The 22,205-nt window shown below is 45.2% G+C and overlaps 1 protein-coding gene across 4 annotated transcripts in view; it reads right to left on the reverse strand.

Annotated features, from left to right (window-relative positions):
• Positions 1–10,793, reverse strand: part of vps13d (vacuolar protein sorting 13 homolog D) — a 62,266-nt gene extending 51,473 nt beyond the window's left edge. For all 4 annotated transcript variants that reach the window (XM_014135238.2, XM_014135239.2, XM_045693110.1 and 1 more), the window contains exons 1-14: positions 10,238–10,793; positions 8,203–8,411; positions 7,894–7,971; positions 7,020–7,210; positions 6,011–6,091; positions 5,800–5,916; positions 4,866–5,706; positions 4,293–4,460; positions 3,911–4,041; positions 3,745–3,811; positions 3,445–3,624; positions 2,848–2,978; positions 2,501–2,633; positions 29–2,308 (exon numbers count right to left, since the gene is read on the reverse strand). In XM_014135238.2, coding sequence (XP_013990713.1) covers positions 29–2,308; positions 2,501–2,633; positions 2,848–2,978; positions 3,445–3,624; positions 3,745–3,811; positions 3,911–4,041; positions 4,293–4,460; positions 4,866–5,706; positions 5,800–5,916; positions 6,011–6,091; positions 7,020–7,210; positions 7,894–7,971; positions 8,203–8,299 — 4,495 coding nt within the window. In that variant the 5' untranslated portion in view covers positions 8,300–8,411; positions 10,238–10,793. The remainder of the gene's footprint in view (positions 1–28; positions 2,309–2,500; positions 2,634–2,847; positions 2,979–3,444; positions 3,625–3,744; positions 3,812–3,910; positions 4,042–4,292; positions 4,461–4,865; positions 5,707–5,799; positions 5,917–6,010; positions 6,092–7,019; positions 7,211–7,893; positions 7,972–8,202; positions 8,412–10,237) is intronic.
• Positions 10,794–22,205: the final 11,412 nt, after the last annotated feature.

The raw sequence follows: 22,205 nt of genomic DNA on the forward strand, positions 1-22,205 counted from the left end.
CTTTCCCATTCTAATAATTTCTCCTCACCTTTTCCCCGACTCAGATATTCAAAGAAGTCATGGCGAGTAAACTGTGGCTCGTCCTGATTGATATATCCGTTGTGAGAAGGCGATTGGTTAGAGGAACTGCTGTCAGTTCTAGCTACCTTCCTCAACACAAGGTGACTGGTATTGAGTGAGTAGAGCCGAATATCCTTCACTAGCACCTGTAGTCTCTCCCCTTCCGAGTCCTGCCCGGCAACAAAGTTCTGGATGGTGATACTCCCCAGGTGACCCACCAGGAGCTCGGGGTGACCAGGTTTACGGGGAATGGACACGACTGGTGACTCGATGCTGACATTGAGGATCAGCTTGACCATAAACGAGTCTATGGTGGGTTCTTCCTCCTGCGCGCTCAAATCCTCTTCATCCTCAAACGGGTAGTTGCTCCAGTTGCTCTGGCTCTGGGTCCTGGAGCGCCGCGACGGCGTCTCAAACAGGGAGACCATGCCGCTGTACTCGGCCGTCTTGGTTGCCAGCACCGTGGACACCTTGGTGGCGGCTGTCTTGAGCATGGAGCGGAAGTTATCCTCCAGCTCATTGGCCGAGAGGCTCAGCTCCTTCAGGAACTTGGCGGAGTGGTTGTAGTGCAGCGAGGCCATCTGCAGTGTCAACGAGCACTCCCCCTGGGAGCGCTCCAGAAGACGGAAGTTCAACGCCTCTGAGGGGGCTCCTTCAGGGCCGCAGAAGAAGGCTACGCCTCCTGCTGCCGAGGGGTCGTCTTCTACGTTGCCAATGCTGACCACAAACTGGCTCCGGCCGCCCTCCTGGGTCAAGTCCACTAGCTGGATAGAGCCCAGCGAGCCGTTGACATCCAGCCGGCTGCCCATGGACACGTTGACCTTGGTGCCGTTGACACTGGCCGTGGCAATCTTCAAGCCTTTCTTCTCTCCGCCCAGTACGCTGCCAGTGGCCACAGTCCTCAGCAGCAGCAGGTTCAGCCTGTGGATCTCCACAGTCAGCTCCTTGTTCTGGTCGTAGGTGGACTGGTAGGTCTCCTCCTGACCCTCCTGACCCTGGCCTGCCGGAAGGGGCGATGGCTGCTGGGCCAAGGGGCTCTCCTCCTTGGGGAAAGACTTCTGGAGGAACTTGAGCAGCTCCACCATGGTCTCCGGGTTGAGGATGATGTCCAGGTTGTTGACCTGCATGGTGGTCACCTGGAGGGAGCTGTCCAGGTTCATGGAGGGGCAGTCCGAGCTGACAAACTGGTACTCCAATTTGATGAGGGCCTCCTGGTCTCTGAGGAAGGAGCTGAACGGGGAGAATCTGTCGAAGAGTAACCCAGAGGAGGAGTCTCGGTGGAGGGCAGGGTGCTCGGGCGACATCCCTTCGGGCCCGGCAGGGGAGGAGGGCTGGCTCTCTCGGAGGCTGCCCGTAGGCACATCGAAGCTCAGGTGCTTGTGGGAGGCCACCAGGAGGTCAAAGTCGGAGCCGTAGGTCTGTAGTGTGTCCACCAGCAGCAGGCCATGGACGGTGAGGGACACCTCTGCGTCGTAAGGCCGCTTCACAAAATGGGCATTGGTGCCGAAGACCTTAAGGACAGAGATGTATCGTCCGTTGCTCTCCACGCCCAGCTGCATGTAGTTGATGTTGAACTCAGCCAGGAGGAGGCGTGACTCCACCAGGACCTCCCTCGTGTGCTGCTCCAGTGTCATCACGCTCTGGGTAAGGTTCTTGGCTGAGCCCTGGAGCTTCCACTGGCTGTCCTCCCTCTGGAAGATCTTCTCATGGCGCAGGTTGGAAGGGTCAGGCGTCTTGACGCTCTCTGCTTTCTCCTGGCCTTCGTCCTCCTCAGCGGGGCTGCCCAGTCGGGTCAGGCAGCTCCTGAGGGCGGTCATCTTCTCCAGGTTGATGTGGACCTTAAGATCTGGCAGAGTCCCAGAAAGCACAGCCCCAGGGAGCTGGGGGTCTGAGGTGTAGCGCAGCCTCTGCTCCAGCTCCAGCAGCACGTTAAACTTCTCAACCACGTGGGTGGGCCCCACCTCGCTCTCCTGCAGGTGCTTCCAGTTGTCTTTGTAGCGTCCCACCATGATCTGCAGGTCCTTGAAGGACAGAGAGTACTTCTCGTAGAGGTTTCTGCTAAAGGCCTGGACCCCCTCGGGGGATTTAAGGCTTGCGAGCTGGGGGTACTTGTTCTGGTCTTTGAACTCTGTCTCCATTTCAGGGGGCGGAGAATTTGGGGGTGTGGCCAGCGGAGTCTGGTACTCTTCATCACTGTTATACTCCTCCCCCTCCAGCTGAGTGGTCTTCGACTTTGTTTTAGTGTCATCTTTAAAGAGAAAATAAAACGTAGATTTTAAACAGAATATCTTTAATACAATATAGACGAAGAAAAATTACAGAAAGAACTTCCTGCTTATTGCTTACCAACCATTTTACAAGACTGCAGACTGTGCTGAGTCCACCTTTGAAAGAATCAGCTTAGTCAAATGTGTTGTGCGAAGATGTGAGCTAATTTTACCTTGCGAGTTAGTGAGGAGAATCCGTCCCAGGTCAACCACCACTAACATGGGGTCCTGTGACTGGAAGTCATCTGGGAAGATCACCTGGGGGGCACAGATATCCAACTTCATAGTCCAGCGCTTACTGTTCTCCTGTAATGACAAACAGAGCAAAAGTACAAAGTCACACAACAACATTAGTATATACCAATTACAGACACTTAAAAAAGGGGGGAATTATTCTTCCAATACACAATAACCATTTATCATCAATTATGTGATCAATGATCATATCATCAACTTCACAGTTCAACTACAACATTAGAATGACACCTGGTGTGAGAGGAAAGAAGTCAAAAGTTATTACAATGAACTCCCCCACTAGCAGCTGGTCGAGGGTTTGTCTGATCTCCGCCTTGGTCTGTATCTTGAGCTTGTTGTACTGCCTCCTGGCAGCTTCCGCCACTCTCACCTCCAGCTCCGACTGGTACCCAAAACCTGACAAACAGACCAGAATATAGATTTTAAAACCTTTTAGTCCCTCCTGCGCAAAGCACCCCCAAAACATGATGCTACCACCCCTGTGCTTCACGGTTGGGATGGTGTGGAAGGCTACCCAAAACGTTTGACCCAAGTTAAACAATTTAATGGCAATGCTACCAAATACTAATTGAGTGATTGTAAACTTCTGACCCACTGGGAATGTGATGAAAGAAATAAAAGCTGAAATAAATAATTCTCTACACTATTATTCTTACATTTCACATTCTTAAAATAAAGTGGGGATCGTAACGGACCTAAAACAGGGAATTTTTACTAGGATTAAATGTCAGGAATTGTGAAAAACTGAGTTTAAATGTATTTGGCTAAGGTGTATGTAAACTTCCAACTTCAACTGTATGTATGTATGCATGTATGCACACACACACACAGATATCTATATATATCTCCATCTATATCTTACCTGAGGTGTGGACTCTTCCTTTGTAGAAGAACTCGGTGACTTTCTTAATGGCCTGAGGGTTGTAGACGATGTTCAGAGGGCTAGTGTTTACCTCCAGTCTCCGCTCAAATTTACACCTGACCGGGTTGCGCTCGTATATCATCTCAAACACAGGGGACGCCGATGACTCTGAGCTAGGGACTGGCCAAAAGAAAATCAACATTTATTGCATTTATATTCCATTTCATGAAATAACATTATTAATGAATTTAACAAGTGATTAATGCATTTTGCAATCTTCTTGTAAACTTAAACACTCACCTGAGCTGCTGGTTTCAGCACCGCTAGGCTGGCCAAAAGGCTGGTTTATGGCAACCACAACCTGGTCCTTTTAGGAAGATAACAATGACAGATTAATATTCTGTACATATAGCACAGGTTCAATCTATTCACATGTTTAACTCAAATGGGCCTGCTGCTTCCTCACCGATTTGGGGGAAACAAGGAAGGGGAAGATGGTGCCCTGGGTGGTGAGGTCTCTGAGGAATAAGCCCCCCAGCTTGACAGATAGAAGAGATGACTCCGAGCGGGGCAGAGACTCCACTCCCACCTTCACCTCTGAGGAAAGGAGACACTGTTACAGCATTGCTCAGGGCAAACCATCAATCATCATCACACCGCACCCACTACCCATATGAGCATGCATTGTCAATCAACTTATGTTCTCAAACAAATATCAGTATTTGGGAGAGGAGTCTACTATAAAGTAAATCTGCAGCCGAAATGGCACACTATTCCCCTATGACTCTGGCCAAAAGAAGTGTGCTATATATAAGAAATCGGGTGCCATTTTGGACACCATGCTGTACCTGAGAACTTCAGCTCGATGACACCGCTCTCAGCTCCCCTCTTGTCTTGGTGGAAGAGGGTGACGGCTCCCTTCTCTAGCTGGAACTCTAGCCGGGCAAACAGGTGGTCTCTCCTGGTGAAGGTGTTGAGGGTCTGAGAGTCCTCCAGAGGGTCAAACAGGTCCTCCTCTGTACAGGTGACAGAGAGGGACACGATCTGGTTGATTAGGTTGGTACCGACTGTGAGACATATGGCACTGTGACTTTTTGCCCCTTACAGTGGGATACAAATGTATAGGGAATAGGCAAGGGGGGAAAAGCAACCATTTTCAACTGAGTGTGAGGTACTTAAAAGACACAGACTGCATCTGTACTACATTCCAACATAGCATTTGCTGTCTCTTTAGTATTAAAGGGCTATCCCATTATTTTGACTATACTCACTCAATGGCAACATACATACAATTATTTGGTTCAACGATCCGGGAGAAAAGCTCTCAGGGTTGAATCCTAACTTCAACTTAAAATGTTCAGTCTCCCATTGACATCAATGCATGCCTAAGTGAAAGTTAGAATTTGCCCGTTAGTGCTTACCCAGCATGTCCCAGGTGCCAGGGCCTGGTAGGAGCTCATCAGGGCCCGTCTCAGGGTACGCTCCATACCAGCCGCCCCAGCCAGGGAACCAAGACTGCAGGTACTGGATCATGCCAGAGCTGCCACTCTTGGGGATGGAGATCCCTGTGGGAGAACAGGGTGGTGGGCTCTCAGCGATAGGTTCTCTCACACTCTCTGCGATTTCCTCCTGTTTGCGAAAGCAGTCGTGGACAACTCCCCTAAGGCTCTGCAACTCCTCCAGATTCTGCTCGTCCTCCACTCTCTGCAATTCACACTCCTCCGGGGGGGTGAGGGGGGCTCCTTTAAGCCTCTGGAAGTAGAGGTTGGTGTAAAGCTGGGCGTCCCGTGCCCTCTGCAGGGCAAACTCCCAGTTCCCCCTCCGCCTCTGCTCTCGAATCTCACTCAGGTTGGCCTGGATGGCAAACATCCACCAATGCCGGCAGTTTCCGATGACAGGGACTTTGGGTCTCCACTGGCGGAACATCATCTCCCTTTCCCTGCGGTCCAGCTCTTTGAGGAAGGCCATGATCTGCTGGTACTGCACCTGTGACAGTCGTAGGGATAGAGGCTTCAGCTGAACCTGGCCCTCGATGCGGGGCACGTTGCGAGACCTCAGAGGCTCCTTGGAGGCATTCCTCCTCAGCAGCACCGAGGCACACACCGGCTCAAAGATATACTGGTGCTCTCGGCTCTGCATGCACTTGGTCATGGCCTCCTGAATCTCGACGGCGGGGAGATCTCCCAACATGCTAGACACTGTGTCCCAATAGACGCTGAATTCTTTAATCTCCAGTTGCTTTTGCCGCATGAGCCTTTGTGCCTGTAAAGAAGGAGGAACACACTCACTGTTAGATCGAGCAGCCAATACCCACTTGATATGGCAAGCGATGTCTGACGCGTACATGTAACTTACCGGTTCTATTGAAGAGTTCTGTGCAGATACGTTGTTGATGCAGACACCAAAGCAAAATGGCTTCCCTGGGTTGGTCAAGTCATCCTCAAATCGCAAGTGGACATCTTGTATCTTTAGCTGAAGAGGTACCCCAAAGGGAAAAGTCAGTTCTGATTCTAACACAAGTCAAGTGGATTGCAATGACATGTCCCAAAGGAATGTGATATTTTACCTCGATGTTCTCCACGATCCTGGTGACTACAGAGGCAGTGACAGAGTACCAGTAGGACTCTCCTTTCTGTTCACACTCGCTCTGAGGGAAAGGTACATCAATCAAGACATCGACTATTTGTCTAATGAGCAACATGACCCTATCATTACAATGCTGAAGATACTGTACATATCACAATCATATGTAAACTGCGGCTTGGTGGACCTCTTGGATACATATGATTTCACAGCAAAAGTAGGTAGCAATCCACTCTTCACTGCAATGGCATAATACAATGATTCCAAAAGTAAGGCAATATTGATTACATGCAATCAATAATCACATTTATAAGATAAAACACAGGTCACGATGCATTAGTCTTTTAAGTGCAGTAATGCAACTGTCTACATACAAAAACTGAGTTTACAAAACATTATTAACGCCTTCCTAATATTGCGTTGGAGCACCCCCCCACCATATCCCTCAGAACAGCTTAAATTCCTCTGGGCATGGACTCCACAAGTCGTCGAAAGCATTCCACAGGGATGCTGGCCCATGTTGACTCCAATGCTTCCCACAGCTGTGTCAAGTTGGCTGCTGGACTGTTCTTGATACACACGGGACACTGTTGAGCGTGAAAAACCCAGCAGCATTGCAGTTCTTGACAAAAACCGGTGCGCCTGGCACCTACTACCATACCCTGTTCAAAAGCACTTAAATATTTTGTCTTGCACATTCACCCTCTGAATGGCACACATACACAATCCATGTCTTAATTGTCTCAAAGCTTAAAAAAATATTATTTAACCCGTCTCCTCCCCTTATTCTAAAGTGATTGAAGTGGATTTAACAAGTGACATCAATAAGAGATCATAGCTTTCACCTGGATTCACATGGTCAGTCTATGTCAGGGAAAATGCAGGTGTTCATAATGTTTTGTATACTCAGTGTATACTGCATACATACACAGTCTACAGATAAGAATACAGTAGAGCCTGATTCCAGGATTCTTGGCACCGTTCCCACACACCTTCCACTTGTCCTCTAATGCCTTGAGCAGCTGTTTCTTGCGTTCGAGCTCGGCCTCCCTCTCTGACTCCTTGTCATACTCCTGGGGTCGGACCGGGCCGATGATGAGGTTGAGCTGGGACATGGAGATGACCCAGGGGTCACTGTGGGGTCGGTAGAATGGGATCTGGAGTGTGATCTTCCCAATGAAGCCTGGAGAGTGAAAGCAGGGTGTAGCATGAAGTACTACAGTACTCATAGTGCTCTGTGTATTGTGTCTTGATTTATCTTTGTAAATAAGTTACTGAAGATAACAAATGGTGCCACTTCTCCTTATCAATATACTAACTTCAGATCAAATAATGAAGATAAACCACATAAAAGCTGAGAACATTCATTCGAAGTGACTAAATGAACATTGCTCAACCTGAAATGGGACTTTTGTGAAATGCATTGTGTTGCTGTTGTGTATTTATTATTGTATGTGTAAGAACTGTAGACTGTTGTCATACTAATCACTGTGCTGCACTGACTACACAGCCACTTATCATCCAGCTAGTCTTAACAATTAAACCAATCACTGGTTTGGTTGAAAGAAAGGCATGTTGAACCATTTATTTCCTTTGCCGTTAAGGGTGCATGCTTGTTACCTGACTAAATAACACTGATTGTTTGTTGACGTTCTTTTAGTGAACAAAAGGTCAAACAAGCAGTATTGATCAGCAAGGACTGGAGATAAGTGTGGTGAGTGCCCAGAAATTAGGCCAATCTTTTGCTCAACTCATAATAACTCATATTGGGCATATTGAGTTTAATTATATATGTTTTTATATAGTTCTTGTGAATGTTTTGATTGATAACCTTGTATCAGTCAGGCTTTTTGATGGATCACTCACCTGCTTTGACCTCAAAGGGCAGATCAAACTCTCGGAGGGCATCTTTCCTTAAGGGAAGGTTCTCCAGCTCCACCGCCCCTAGGAAGACAAGGGTTTCAGATACAGTGCTACAGCTACAGTAAATACATGATACATTATGATATTTATTGTGCTATATTGTATACTGCAGGGATTCTGGTAGCATAGCATGTTGAAGAGCTGTCAAATTCAAATGAGGGTAAGAGCGAGGATGATGTCATCATAGAAACTGATGGTGGACACCCTGAGGCGGAAGGGACGGACAGACAGACAGACAGACAGACAGAGTACCTTTGAGGAGGGCGATGGAGAGCTGGTCTGTATTTAGGTTGCTGACATATTTGCCTAGGTATGTGTTGAGTACCCAGGCAACAAGTCCCTCCAACATTATGAGGGGTCAGGGAGAGGGAGTGGGGCTTTGTGGGGAAGGTGTGGGGGGAAATCTTGGATGAAAAGGTCTGGAATGTTGGAGTGGCAGCCTCTCCAGAATAACATGAAATCTAGTAAAAAAAAAAGGTAAAGACAACCAAACATTAAAGCAGCATGGCTTGAGGCCTCATTCTATAGTGAACTGGTAAGTGGCAACACACATTATTTAGAACAAAGTTATGTTGCAATGCAATCTTAACACCTGATGGTGTTCTTCACAATGGTCATACGATGGCAGTTTCCCTGACAGCTAGCCTAGATACTAAAGCTGACAGTAGCTAACTAGCTAGGCCCTCTAACACTAGCTAGCCAACTAGCATGCTACCAACTTTCCAAAACATTGACTCAAGTTTGGTATTAATTTTAGAGTTAACTCCACACAAATGCCAAGCTAATGGGCCATTCAATGTCATTTCAGCAAGCCAGGCCACCCACCATCTCAGATTGTTCTGAAATTGTTTCTGATTTTATCTGAGAAAGTAAGCTAATGGATTGCACCCAAATGTGCCATTTGTATAGGATTCATATAATATTCAGTAAATACAGTACCCAACATCCAATTTGGACCAAACTGTTTCTAACAGTGAGTAAGACATGAAGAATCCAAATGAATTGTCAAAATCCACCCATGGACCCCACACACCCCAGCCAATCCCAACCACGAGTATACAGTATTAGTTATCTATGTCTGACAAGTAGTATGGAGCTGTGGCTCTGAGTATTGTTTCTTCATCAGAGAAATGTGTCATTGAAGTTGTTAGGTTTATGTCATATCCTGCATCCTGATAATACCAAGTTCTAAAAACAAGATGGTTCCTGCTATTAGGTGATCATTTTTTTTTACATAATAGTTTAAGCAGTCTATGGACAAGGTATGACAGCAACCCATGCTTTGGTTTTGTTTACCTGGCCAATGTTTTAAATGCAAACGTTTTATAATTTGTAACTAATCCAATGCATGTCAATGGTACCTATATTACAATTTTCTAAATTCATATCCAAATCTATAAGTAGCATTATGGCCTTAATCCATTTTCAGATACTTTAGGATGATTTGAACATTAAGTGTGAAAAAACTAATATAGGTACCATTGAATTGCATTGGATTTGTGCCACAAATGCTAAAATGTTTGCATTTGGAACAGTGGCGAACAAAACTAAAGCATGAGTTGCTGTCATACAATGTCAATAGACTGCTTACAGGGTTAGGAAACCAATGTAATTGTGTACTACCCTGTTAGCATTGAGAGGGGTGGTTCTTTCAAACTGTTCACCTAATAGCATTAACAGCACCATCTATTAATCAGAACCTGGTAATATCAGGATGTAGGATGGGACATAAACATAATTTCCATTACCATTTTTTCTAAACAGGGGAAAACATCACCAAATGAACTGGGAATTCATTACATAGGTTGAAGATACAATACTCAGAGCCGCACCTCCATACTACTACAGACACAGAACTGTTACAATATATTGGTTGTTGGGGTGGGATTAATGTGGGGTGTCCGTGGGTGACGTTTGACTATTCATTTGGATTCCTCATGCCTAACCGATTGTTAGAAAACAGTTTGGTCCAAATCGGATGTTGGGTACTATATTTACTGAATATTAATATATGAGTCCTATAAATTAAAATGGACAATTTGAATGCAATCAATTCTAACAGAAACGATTTCAGAACAATCAGATGGTGTGTGTCGAAATCCTCTTGTGTTTTTTGAAGTGGAATAACCCTAACGCCAAACTAGATTCTAAGCAGATATCACAGGTCGTTTCTGTTTTGATAACGATAGCTACTGTGTCACTACTTGGATAAATCAGATAACGTTAGCTAGCTAGTTATGGCTAAAGTTCCCAGCCCAGCTGCCAATGATTTTAGAAGACAACTTACCTTAAGCTAGCTAGTTAGCTAGCTAGTTGTTAATGTGTTTGAGCCCATGATACAGCTAGTCCGATGCGATGTGTCAACTCAAGAGAAAAGAATGACAGTCGATAAGCGCCGTTAGCTAACCACCTAGCTAGGCTAGTTATCTTACGTAGCGTTCTATTCAAAAGCCTAGCATGAAAAGTGACTGGGTGGACAATGCCCTTGCTAGCTACCTAGGACAGACACCCACCGTTAGGGCGAAAGACAAAAGAAGTGAAAAGTCCGCTGTCAAAAACTCAACACAGGAATGCAGACAGCACACACACTAGTCGACAAGAAGAATGCTAGCTAGCCAGCTAAACTGGCCAGGCAAGCTTCGTTGGATCTTATAGCATTAGCAGCAAGACAAGAGCGAGTAGACAGTCCTTGCTGAATGTAAAGTTAGCCACAGGACGTGAAGCTAGCTAACTGTGATCATAAACGTCTTCAAATTTGGTTTCGGACTTCACCCCCACTAGCTTTCAGCAAAGTCGCGGGCATAAGCTAGCTGTAGGATTGCTTCCTTGTTTGGCAAACGTTCCAACGGGGACTTTCCTGTCACGTGATAAAAACAAATACGTTTTGAGACATCGTGCACCACTAGCCACTGAGGACCCCTAGTGCCTGGAAGTGAAATTGATCTGAGATTTTTTGGATTGTCTCATATTTACTATGGGCTTGAGCGACACTAAATTCATCAAGAATTAAACATTTGAGCCCATTTCAATTTCCTCAGAAATAGTAATTATGTCATTTATGGCTCAACTGTTGACCAAAATGTATTACTGTAGCTTTCCCATAGAGATGCGTTTCATTCTGTGATCCTGCTATCTAGCTTTCATCACAAGGGGGTGCAATTTGTCCGTCAGTTATTGGTGCTGCAGTCTGATCTACAAATCACCTGGCATACCAAACAACTTTCCAACATTCAAAATGTCAGAAACTAAGGAGCTTTTATTTCCAGGCATTAGGCTGATACATTGTAGCCTAGTTGTGGCATATTCCATGGGGAAAATAAATTACAATAGACCATAAACTGTTTAAATTGATGACATTTGACTAATTCAACCAAATTGCCACAGTGAAACACAGTCATGTTGATGAATTAAGTTGAAATAACTAGGAAACTATGTTGACAAAACTCATCTTTGGCCGAAGTAGATGTCCAAAGTAGGATTTGGAGTGGGTGTGTTTGGAGTGGGTGTGTTTGCCAGGAGCTGTATCTTAATGAGTCAAGAGGAAGAGGAAAAGATAGCTCAGTGCCGTCCATTGAGGTTTTAAGACACCCTTGTAGAATATAGCCTATAACTGGTATAATTTCATTCTTTTAGGTTTTCATTTTGTCTTTTACCATATTTTTATGATTGAAAATGTAAAACATTTTATATTTTTTGCAACCTTTTTTTTATTTTACTGTAAATTGTTTCAAAAAGTCAAAAAAGTCAAAAAGTTTGATTTGATTCTCCTACCACATGCTGCAATAAGTTGGCCTGTGCAACGTTGTCACTGGAAACAGTGTCCAGTTTGTGCTGTTCTATAGTAGGTTTACAGAAATGCAATCTTGTGCGACCAAGTGCCAATTCTAATCCCAGGGCAACATTTACGTCTGGACTAACACCATATCCATTAGATTCCCATGATTCCCCTATCATCCATCCATCCATCTCTACTGTCATCATCTACAATGACTCTCGTTCTAGGCCCCACTGTGTTTCAAACCCCTTGTGTAATTGGCTGGCCTGTTCCCAAGAGTTCATCAGATAACATATACACACACAGACAGACAGACAGATACACACACACACATGCATGCACACACACAAAACCTAAATCTTAATGATTTCCTACTTACTTTGGCTGTAGTCGATTCACCAGGAAAGGATATAGTTCCCTTACTAAGATACTTAATGATGTTAGGTTGAAAATGGATTGGTGTATTGTTTCAAATAATGTGGTTAAATTAGTTATACAAGGACTGAGACATACAGATAAGAGTAAACAGTGTAATAATCACATAATTAAATACAACACATTAATTATAGCATCTCTATGGTAATAACCGCACTAGGTCTCCCCTATAGTATATTCTGCAAGCATAACCCCCCATGTTTCCCCATCTCCCATCACCGTCCAGCAGCATTTAGTCCTGGCAGATGTGAATCTTCCCACAACACTACCCCCATAAACCCCACCCCCACTCACTCCACAGGCTGGTCCTGTGCCACCACATAATCCAAGGCAAACCCACAGGGTCAAAGTAGGCCATCTGTTCCAGCTCACAGATCTGAAACCCTCCACATCTGGACACTGCACGAGGCGAGGCAAGGGGAAGATGGGAGGCCCACTCACCCTCACCCAAACTGGCCCTAATGGGAATGGATTGATATTGCTCTCATTTCTCTCTCTCTCTCACACAGACACACACACACACACACACACACACACACACACACACACACACACACACACACACACACACACACACACACACACACACACACACACACACACACACACACACACACACACACACACACACACACACACACACACACACACACACACACACACCAGTCCTGTCACAACAGCTCTCTGATTTCTTAATGTGTTATTTGAGATGATTATAATCAAATCAAATTTTATTTTTCACATGCAGCAGATGTAGACTTTACTATGACATACTTGCTTACAAGCCCTTACCAAGAATGCAATTAAAACATTCTAATAGAAATAAAAATAGTAACACAAAAGGAATAAAATACACAAGTATGGAGCTATATACAGGGAGCACCAGTACCAGATCAATGTGGAGCTATATACAGGGAGTACCAGTACCAGATCAATGTGGAGCTATATACAGGGAGTACCAGTACCAGATCAATGTGGAGCTATATACAGGGAGTACCAGTACCAGATCAATGTGGAGCTATATACAGGGAGTACCAGTACCAGATCAATGTGGAGCTATATACAGGGAGTACCAGTACCAGATCAATGTGGAGCTATATACAGGGAGTACCAGTACCAGATCAATGTGGAGCTATATACAGGCAGTACCAGTACCAGATCAATGTGGAGCTATATACAGGGAGCACCAGTACCAGATCAATGTGGAGCTATATACAGAGAGCACCAGTACCAGATCAATGTGGAGCTATATACAGGGAGTACCAGTACCAGATCAATGTGGAGCTATATACAGGGAGTACCAGTACCAGATCAATGTGGAGCTATATACAGGGAGTACCAGTACCAGATCAATTTGGAGCTATATACAGGGTGTACCAGTACCAGATCAATGTGGAGCTATATACAGGGAGTACCAGTACCAGACCAATGTGGAGCTATATACAGGCAGTACCAGATCAATGTGGAGCAATATACAGGGAGTGCCAGTACCAGATCAATGTGGAGCTATATACAGGCAGTACCAGTACCAGATCAATGTGGAGCTATATACAGGGAGTACCAGTACCAGACCAATGTGGAGCTATATACAGGCAGTACCAGTACCAGATCAATGTGGAGCAATATACAGGGAGTACCAGTACCAGATCAATGTGGAGCTATATACAGGGAATACCAGTACCAGATCAATGTGGAGCTATATACAGGGAGTACCAGTACCAGATCAATGTGGAGCTATATAAAGGGAGTACCAGTACCAGATCAAATCAAATCAAATCAAATGTATTTTATATAGCCCTTCGTACATCAGCTGATATCTCAAAGTGCTGTACAGAAACCCAGCCTAAAACCCCAAACAGCAGGCAATGCATGTGAAAGAAGCACGGTGGCTAGGAAAAACTCCCTAGGAAAAACTCCCTAGAAAGGCCAAAAACCTAGGAAGAAACCTAGAGAGGAACCAGGCTATGAGGGGTGGCCAGTCCTCTTCTGGCTGTACCGGGTGGATATTATAACAGAACATGGTCAAGATGTTAAAATGTTCATAAATGACCAGCATGGTCAAATAATAATAATCATAGTAGTTGTCGAGGGTGCAGCAAGCACGTCCGGTGAACAGGTCAGGGTTCCATAGCCGCAGGCAGAACAGTTGAAACTGGAGCAGCAGCATGGCCAGGTGGACTGGGGACAGCAAGGAGTCATCATGCCAGGTAGTCCTGAGGCATGGTCCTAGGGCTCAGGTCCTCCGAGAGAAAGAAAGAAAGAGAGAATTAGAGAGAGCATATTTAAATTCACACAGGACACCGGATAAGACAAGAGAAATACTCCAGATGTAACAGACTGACCCTAGCCCCCGACACATAAACTACTGCAGCATAAATACTGGAGGCTGAGACAGGAGGGATCAGAAGACACTGTGGCCCCATCCGATGATACCCCCGGACAGGGCCAAACAGGCAGGATATAACCCCACCCACTTTGCCAAAGCACAGCCCCCACACCACTAGAGGGATATCTCCAACCACCAACTTACCGTCCTAAGACAAGGCCGAGTATAGCCCACAAAGATCTCCGCCATGGCACAACCCAAGGGGGGGGGCGCCAACCCAGACAGGAAGACCACGTCAGTGACTCAACCCACTCAAGTGACGCACCCCTCCCATGGACGGCATGGAAGAGCACCAGTAAGCCAGTGACTCAGCCCCTGTAAAAGGGTTAGAGGCAGAGAATCCCAGTGGAAAGAGGGGAACCGGCAAGGCAGAGACAGCAAGGGCGGTTCGTTGCTCCAGCCTTTCCGTTCACCTTCACACTCCTGGGCCAGACTATACTTAATCATCGGACCTACTGAAGAGATAAGTCTTCAGTAAAGACTTAAAGGTTGAGACTGAGTCCACGTCTCTCACATGGGTAGGCAGACCATTCCATAAAAATGGAGCTCTATAGGAGAAAGCCCTACCTCCAGCCGGTTGCTTAGAAATTCTAGGGACAATTAGGAGGCCTGCGTCTTGTGACCGTAGCGTACGTGTAGGTATGTACGGCAGGACCAAATCGGAAAGATAGGTAGGAGCAAGCCCATGTAATGCTTTGTAGGTTAGCAGTAAAACTGCTGGAGCTATATACAGGCAGTACCAGTACCAGATCAATGTGGAGCTATATACAGGGAGTACCAGTACCAGATCAATGTGGAGCTATATACAGGCAGTGCCAGTACCAGATCAATGTGGAGCTATATACAGGCAGTACCAGTACCAGATCAATGTGGAGCTATATACAGGCAGTACCAGTACCAGATCAATGTGGAGCTATATACAGGCAGTACCAGTACCAGATCAATGTGGAGCTATATACAGGCAGTACCACTACCAGATCAATGTGCAGAGGTACGAGGTATTTGAGGTAGAAGATACTGTATGTACATGAAGGCAGGGTAAAGTGACTAGGCATCAGGATTGATAATAATACAAGTCAAATAAAGAACAGGGTGGCAGCAGCATATGTTTGTGTTGTGTCGGTATGCGTGTGTATATGTGTTTGTGTTGTGTCGGTATGTGTGTGCGTGTTTGTGTTGTGTCGGTATGCATGTGTGTTGTGCGTATGTACGGTATTGTATGTGAATGTGTGTGGGTTTTGTGTGAGAGTGTCAGTGTAGTGTGTGTGAGTAAGTGTATATTATAGTGTGTATATTTAGACTTGTGAGTCAGTGTAAGGTAAGGTCAGTGCAAGCAGTCCGGGTAACCATTTAATGAACTATTTAGCAGTCTTATGGCTTGGGGGTAGAAGCTGTCTTAGAGCCTGTTGGCCCGAGAGCCGATGCTCCGGTACCATTTGCCGGACTGTAGCAGAGTGAACAGTCTATTGCTTGGGTGGCTCCAGTCTTGGGCAGTGATTGGGGCCTTCCTCTCACAACGCTTGACATAGAGGCCCTGAGCTCGGCCCCAGTAATGTACTGGGCTGTCCACACCATCCTCTGTAGCGCTTTGCTGTTGAGGGTGGTGAATTTGCCATACCAAGCGGTGATGCAGCCAATGAAAATGCTCTTGATGGTGCATCTGTATAACTTTTTGAAGATCCAAGGGCCCATGGCAAATCTTTTCAGCCTCCAGAGGGGGAAGAGGCGCCCTCCTTACGACTGTGTCGGTTTGTGTGGACCATGTTAAAATCAAATCAAATCACATTTTATTAGTCACATGCTTTGTAAATAACAGGTGTAGACTAACAGTGAAATACTTACTTGCGGGTCCTTTTCCAACAATGCAGACTTAAAGAAAAATATAAAAAATTATATTCTAAAAATTGAAATAGAGGAATAAATACACAGTGAACAACGAATAACAATAATGAGTATAAATAGCATGACTATATACAGGAAGTACCATTACCGAGTCAATCTGCAGGGGTAAAAGGTAATTGAGGTAGCTATGTACATATAGGTAGGGCTAAAGTGACTAGGCAACAGGATAGATAATAGACAGTAGCAGCAGCGCATGTGGCGAGTGTGAATATGTGTGTGTGTGTGTGTGTGTGTGTGTGTGTGTGTGTGTGTGTGTGTGTGTGTGTGTGTGTGTGTGTCGCATCAGTATGCATGTGTGCATGTTATGTGTGTTGGCGTATGTAGTCTGTTTGTGTGTATGTGTGTGTTGGGGTGTTAGTGTCAATATGTGAGAGTGTGGGTAGAGTCCATTATGTGTGCATAGAGTCAGTGCAAGAGAGTTAGTGCAAAAAAGGGTCAATGCTGGTAGTCCGGGTAGCCATCTGATTAGCTTTCTAGCAGTCTCGTTTAGTAGTCTTTTGGCTTGGAGGTAGAAGATGTTCAGGGTCCTTTTGGTTCCAGACTTGATGCACTGGTACCGCTTGCCATGCGGTAGAAGAAAGAACAGTCTATGGCTTGGGTGGCTAGAGTCTTTGTTCATTTTTTGGGCCTGGTATAGAGGTCCTGGATGGCAAGGGGCTCAGTCCAGAGATGTACTGGGCCGTACTCACCACCCTCTGTAGCGCCCTGTAATTGGGTGCCTTGTAGTTGCCGTACCAAGCAATCATGCAGCCAGTCAAGATGCTCTCAATGGTGCAGCTGTAGAACATTTTGAGGATCTGAAGGCCATGTCCTTAGTGATGAGGACACCGAGGAACTTGAAGCACTCGACCTACTCCACTACAGCCCCATCGATGTGGATGGGGGTATGCTTGCCCCTCTGTTTCCTGTAGTCAACGATCTGCTCCTTTGTCTTGCTGACGTTGAGGGAGAGGTTGTTGTCCTGGCGCCACGCTGCCAGGTCTCTGACTTCCTCCCTATAGGCTGCCTCATTGTATCGGTGATCAGTCCTACCACGTCGTGTCGTCAGCAAACTTGACGATGGAGTTCGAGTCGTACGCGGCCATGCAGTCGTGGGTGAACAGAGAGTACAGGAGGGGACTAAGCACACACCCCTGACGGGTCCCAGTGTTGATAGTTAGCGTGGCGGATGTGTTGTTGCCTACCCTCATAACCTGGGGGCGACCCGCAAGGGAGTCCAGGAAGTCCAGGATCCAGTTGCAGAGGGAGATGGTCAGTCCCAGGGTCCTGAGCTTGGTGATGAGCTTGGAAGGGACTATGGTGTTGAATGCTGAGCTGTGGTCAATGAACAGCATTCTTGAAAACCTTTTTTTAAAACACAATCCACCTGCATTGAAGCCGCTCAACTATCCAAGACCCCCCACAGTCCGCCCCTAAAAACCTCCACCTCCATCCCCCCTCCCCAAACCCCCCCATCTCCACCCCCTCTGAGCCACCATCCCCATCCAACCCAACCAAACAACTACCCACCCGATGTGCCAACGACCAATACATTAAGAAAAAACGGAGAAAAAGAGACAAGAACAAAGGAAAACAACAACAAAACAACAATGTAAAACAAAAGACATCAAGGACAATAAAAAACAGCACGGTGTGTTTGTGTGCATATGTGGCACTATTTACATGAACAGCATTCTTACATAGGTATTCTTCTTGTCCAGTTGGGTGAGGGCAGTCTGGAGTGCAATAGAGATTGCGTCATCTGTGGAGCTGTTGGGGCGGTATGCAAATTGGAGTGGGTCCAGGGTGTCTGGGATGATGATGTGAGCCATGATCAGCCTTTCAAAGCATTTCATGGCTATAGACGTGAGTGCTATGGGCTGATAGTCATTTTGGCAGGTTACCGTAATTTCCGGACTATAAGCCGCTACTTTTTTCCCACGCTTTTAACCTCGCGCCTTAAACAATGACACGGCTAATATATGGATTTTTCCCGCTTTAAAAAAAATTATAAAAATAAACACATTCTGTGACGTGCTCAGTTTTTTGGTGGCATGAAGCTTTCATTAGACCAATGAAATTGCAGAACGGGTTAAGGTCAAACAACTTTTTTGTTTACTGTTTAGATTAAATCGAGCGCGCTCAAACTTCCCATCATTCTGATTACGGTAGTCATTTTGTCACCCTCATCATGGCAAAGACACGGAGAAATGCATATGATGCAGCTTTCAAGTTGAAGGCGATTGATCTGGCTGTTGGAAAAGGAAATAGAGCTGCTGCACGGGAGCTTGGTCTGGAGCAATGACTTTCTTGGTAGGCTACTGTTTACTGCTCATTTTTAATTTTTTGTTACAAGCCGTGTTTCATTTAAAGCCTATTTATTTTTGTTACAAGCCGTGTTTCGTTAAAGCCTGTGTAAAGTTCATTTGTTTCAATGTACCGGTAGGCACCTGCGGCTTATAGACATGTGCGGCTTATTTATGTTCAAAATAATATATATTTTTTTAATTCAGTGGGTGTGGCTTATATTCAGGTGCGCTTAATAGTCCGGAAATTTCGGTACCTTGCTGTTTTTGGGCACGGTGACTATAGTGGTCTGCTTGAACGAAGTTGGTAACACAGCTGGTCAGGGATAGGATAAAAATGTCTGCAAAGACACTTGCCAGCTGGTTCGCACATGCTTTGAAAATGTGCCCTGGTATTCTGTCTGGCCCGGAGACCTTGCGAGTGTTAACCTGTTTATAAACGCTTTACTCACATCAGCCAGGGAGAGCAAGATCACACAGTCATCTGGAACAACACGGGCTTTCATGCAAGACTCAGTATAAAAGGCATTTAGTTCGTTTGGGAGTTCTGCATCACTGAGCATCTCACGGCTGGGATTTCCTTTGTAATCCGTTATAGTCTGCAAGCCTTGTCACATATAACGAGCGTCGGAGCTGGTGAAATAGGATTCTACCTTCTATATTGTCCTTATGTGGTTGCATTATGTTATCATTTCTTTATCTTGTACATGCTTCGCACTGTATCTTGGGTATGTGACGTGACCCACACAAATGTGCAACAAAAGCCTTCTTATTCTAACCGCTGATTTCAATCATTAGCACCGTAATGGATCAATATCATTATCACCGGATTTTAAACTTAAACTGGTTCTAAGTAGTTTGTCCCTTATTGGTGCTATGGCAGTCAATCTTGTCATGGCTTTTGTTACAGTGTCCTGAACCTCAAGTCATTTCAATCCCTTTTATGGACCCCAGAGAAATTATTCATACTGTTCAACTCACTAAAGGTGTAGCATTACCTCCAATTTCCTCTGCAATTAACCCTGCAGTGTGGGGGGGGGGGGGGGCAGTGACGTGGCAATTTTGAAAGCAATGGTAGTTTCGGCTTCCGAACTGGCCTCCAGCCATGTAACCATGGTGACAACAGGAATTCAGTGGATGCGGGAAAATCCTAATTTTCTGCTGTTCTTTCCCCCCCTCCTCTCTCATCCTACTTCTATCCATTCTGTATAGTGACTCACCTGACTACATGGCACTGCCAGGGAGGCTCACCCTTCCTCCACTCTCATCTTCATCAGTGGCGTGTTGGTCGGAGGTCTGTTCTGACATCACACCCCACTGTTGATCCATTTGTTTTGTTTGTGTCCATGCCCACAGGGTACAACTGTACTCCGTCCAGTTGTACGCCACACAAGACAGTGTTGTTCATCTCCCTTCGCAAAGACTCTGTGACAGCACGCTGACTCCCAGTGCATGAGGCACTATTTCCGTGTGTATAATACTGTAACATCAAGCTGGAGCATAAGACTTGATGAATATATGTTATTTTTATGATGTTATGAGTTAGATACCACGAAATGAGAAATTTTACTAACATTATCTTCAGAACAATATACACGATTGGGTTAAACAAAACCTAGAAAATGATAGGCCTATAGTTAATGTTTGTAATTATATTAAGTGATGATCGCTAAATCTCTTTTATGTACAGTTAATCTAGAATTGTTACTGTACTGTTATGACATGGGAATAAGACCTGACCCTGAACGGAAATTAAAACATCCTTGGCAGCTCTTCAAAATGAAATTTAACAGCTAGTGTTCAAAAACACCACAAACTTCTATGTCGCTCTGTTCTGTGGCGTGTGATGTGGATGCCAGCTTTAGCATTATGGCACCTGTGATTATTGGACCGAAGAAACAGATTTCATTGAGCGTAAAGGGCACCCATATGGTTGGACAGTGACAGCAGCTCCTCACATTGAGATGTTATGTGTACATCCAGGAGCCTGGACTAAAGCAATAATGGAAAATTGTCTATGGGCCACTATTTCAAGCAATAAAAGTGTAAACCATTTTCATACATTGATTGTTTTTACTTGTTTTGTTTAACAGAGAAAAATATACACAAAAATATAAATGCAACATGCAACAATTTCAAAGATTTTACTGAGTTTCTGGATATTGGCAGGAACTGGAACGTGCTGTTGTACAGTACATGATCCAGAGCATCACAAACATCCCAAACATGCTCAATGAGTGACATATCTGGTGAGTATGCAGGAAGAAGAACTGAGACACTTTCAGAAGCTATGCATTATCATGCTGAAACATGAGGTTATGGCTGATGAATAGCACAACAATGGGCGTTAGGATCTCGTCACAGTATCTCTGTGCATTCAAATAGCCATCGATAAAATGCCTGCCCATAACATACCCCACCGCCACCATGGGGCACTCTGTTCACAACGTTTACATCAGCAAACCGCTCGCCCACACTACGTCATTCACGCTGTCTGCCCAGTACAGTTGAAACCGAGATTCATCCACGAAAAGCACACTTCTCCAGCATCCCAGTGGCCATCGAAGGTAAGCATTTGCTCACTGAAGTCAGTTATGACGCCAAACTGCAGTCAGGTCAAGACCCTGGTGAGGACGATGAGCATGCCGATGAGCTTCCCTGAGAGGGTTTCTGTCAGTTTGTGCAGAAATTACAAGTGGTCTGCAGTTGTGAGCATGCCAATTGCATGCTCCCTCAAAACTTGAGATATCTGTGACATTGTGTTGTGTGACAAAACTGCACATTTTAGAGTGGCCTTTTATTGTCCCTAGCACAAGTTGCACCTGTTGCATCATGCTGTTTAATCAGCTTTTTGATATGCCACACCTGTCAGGTGGATGGATTATCTTGGCAAAGGAGAAATGTTCACTAACAGGGATGTAAACACATGTGTTCACAACATTTGAGAGAAATACGCTTTTTGTGTGTATAGACATCTTCTGGGATTTTTTATTTCAGTTCATGAAACATGGGACCAATACTTTACATGTTGCATTTATGTTTTGTTTAGTATACAATTTGGTTCCAAAGTGTACTTATTATTGCAAATGAGAATTGGTTCTCTATTTACACACCTTGTTATATAAGGGTTAAATCAATAAAATACAAATATTCTACATACCCTGAATGTACAAAACAATAGGAACACCTTCCTAATATTGAGTTGCACCCCCCTTTTGACCTCAGAACAGACTCCATTCGTCGGGGCATGCACTCTACAAGGTGTCAAAAGCATTCCACAGTTGTGTCAAGTTGGCTGGATGTCCTTTTGGTGGTGGACCATTTTTGATACACACGGGGAAACTGTTGAGCGTGAAAAACCAAGCAGTGTTGCAATTCTTTACACACTCAAACTGGTGCGCCTGGCACCTACTGAACTACTATACCCTGTTCAAAGGCACTTAAATGTTTTGTCTTTCCCATTCACCCTCTG

The sequence above is a fragment of the Salmo salar genome, chromosome ssa13 (assembly GCF_905237065.1).
Source record: "Salmo salar chromosome ssa13, Ssal_v3.1, whole genome shotgun sequence".
NCBI classification, from domain to species: domain Eukaryota; kingdom Metazoa; phylum Chordata; class Actinopteri; order Salmoniformes; family Salmonidae; genus Salmo; species Salmo salar.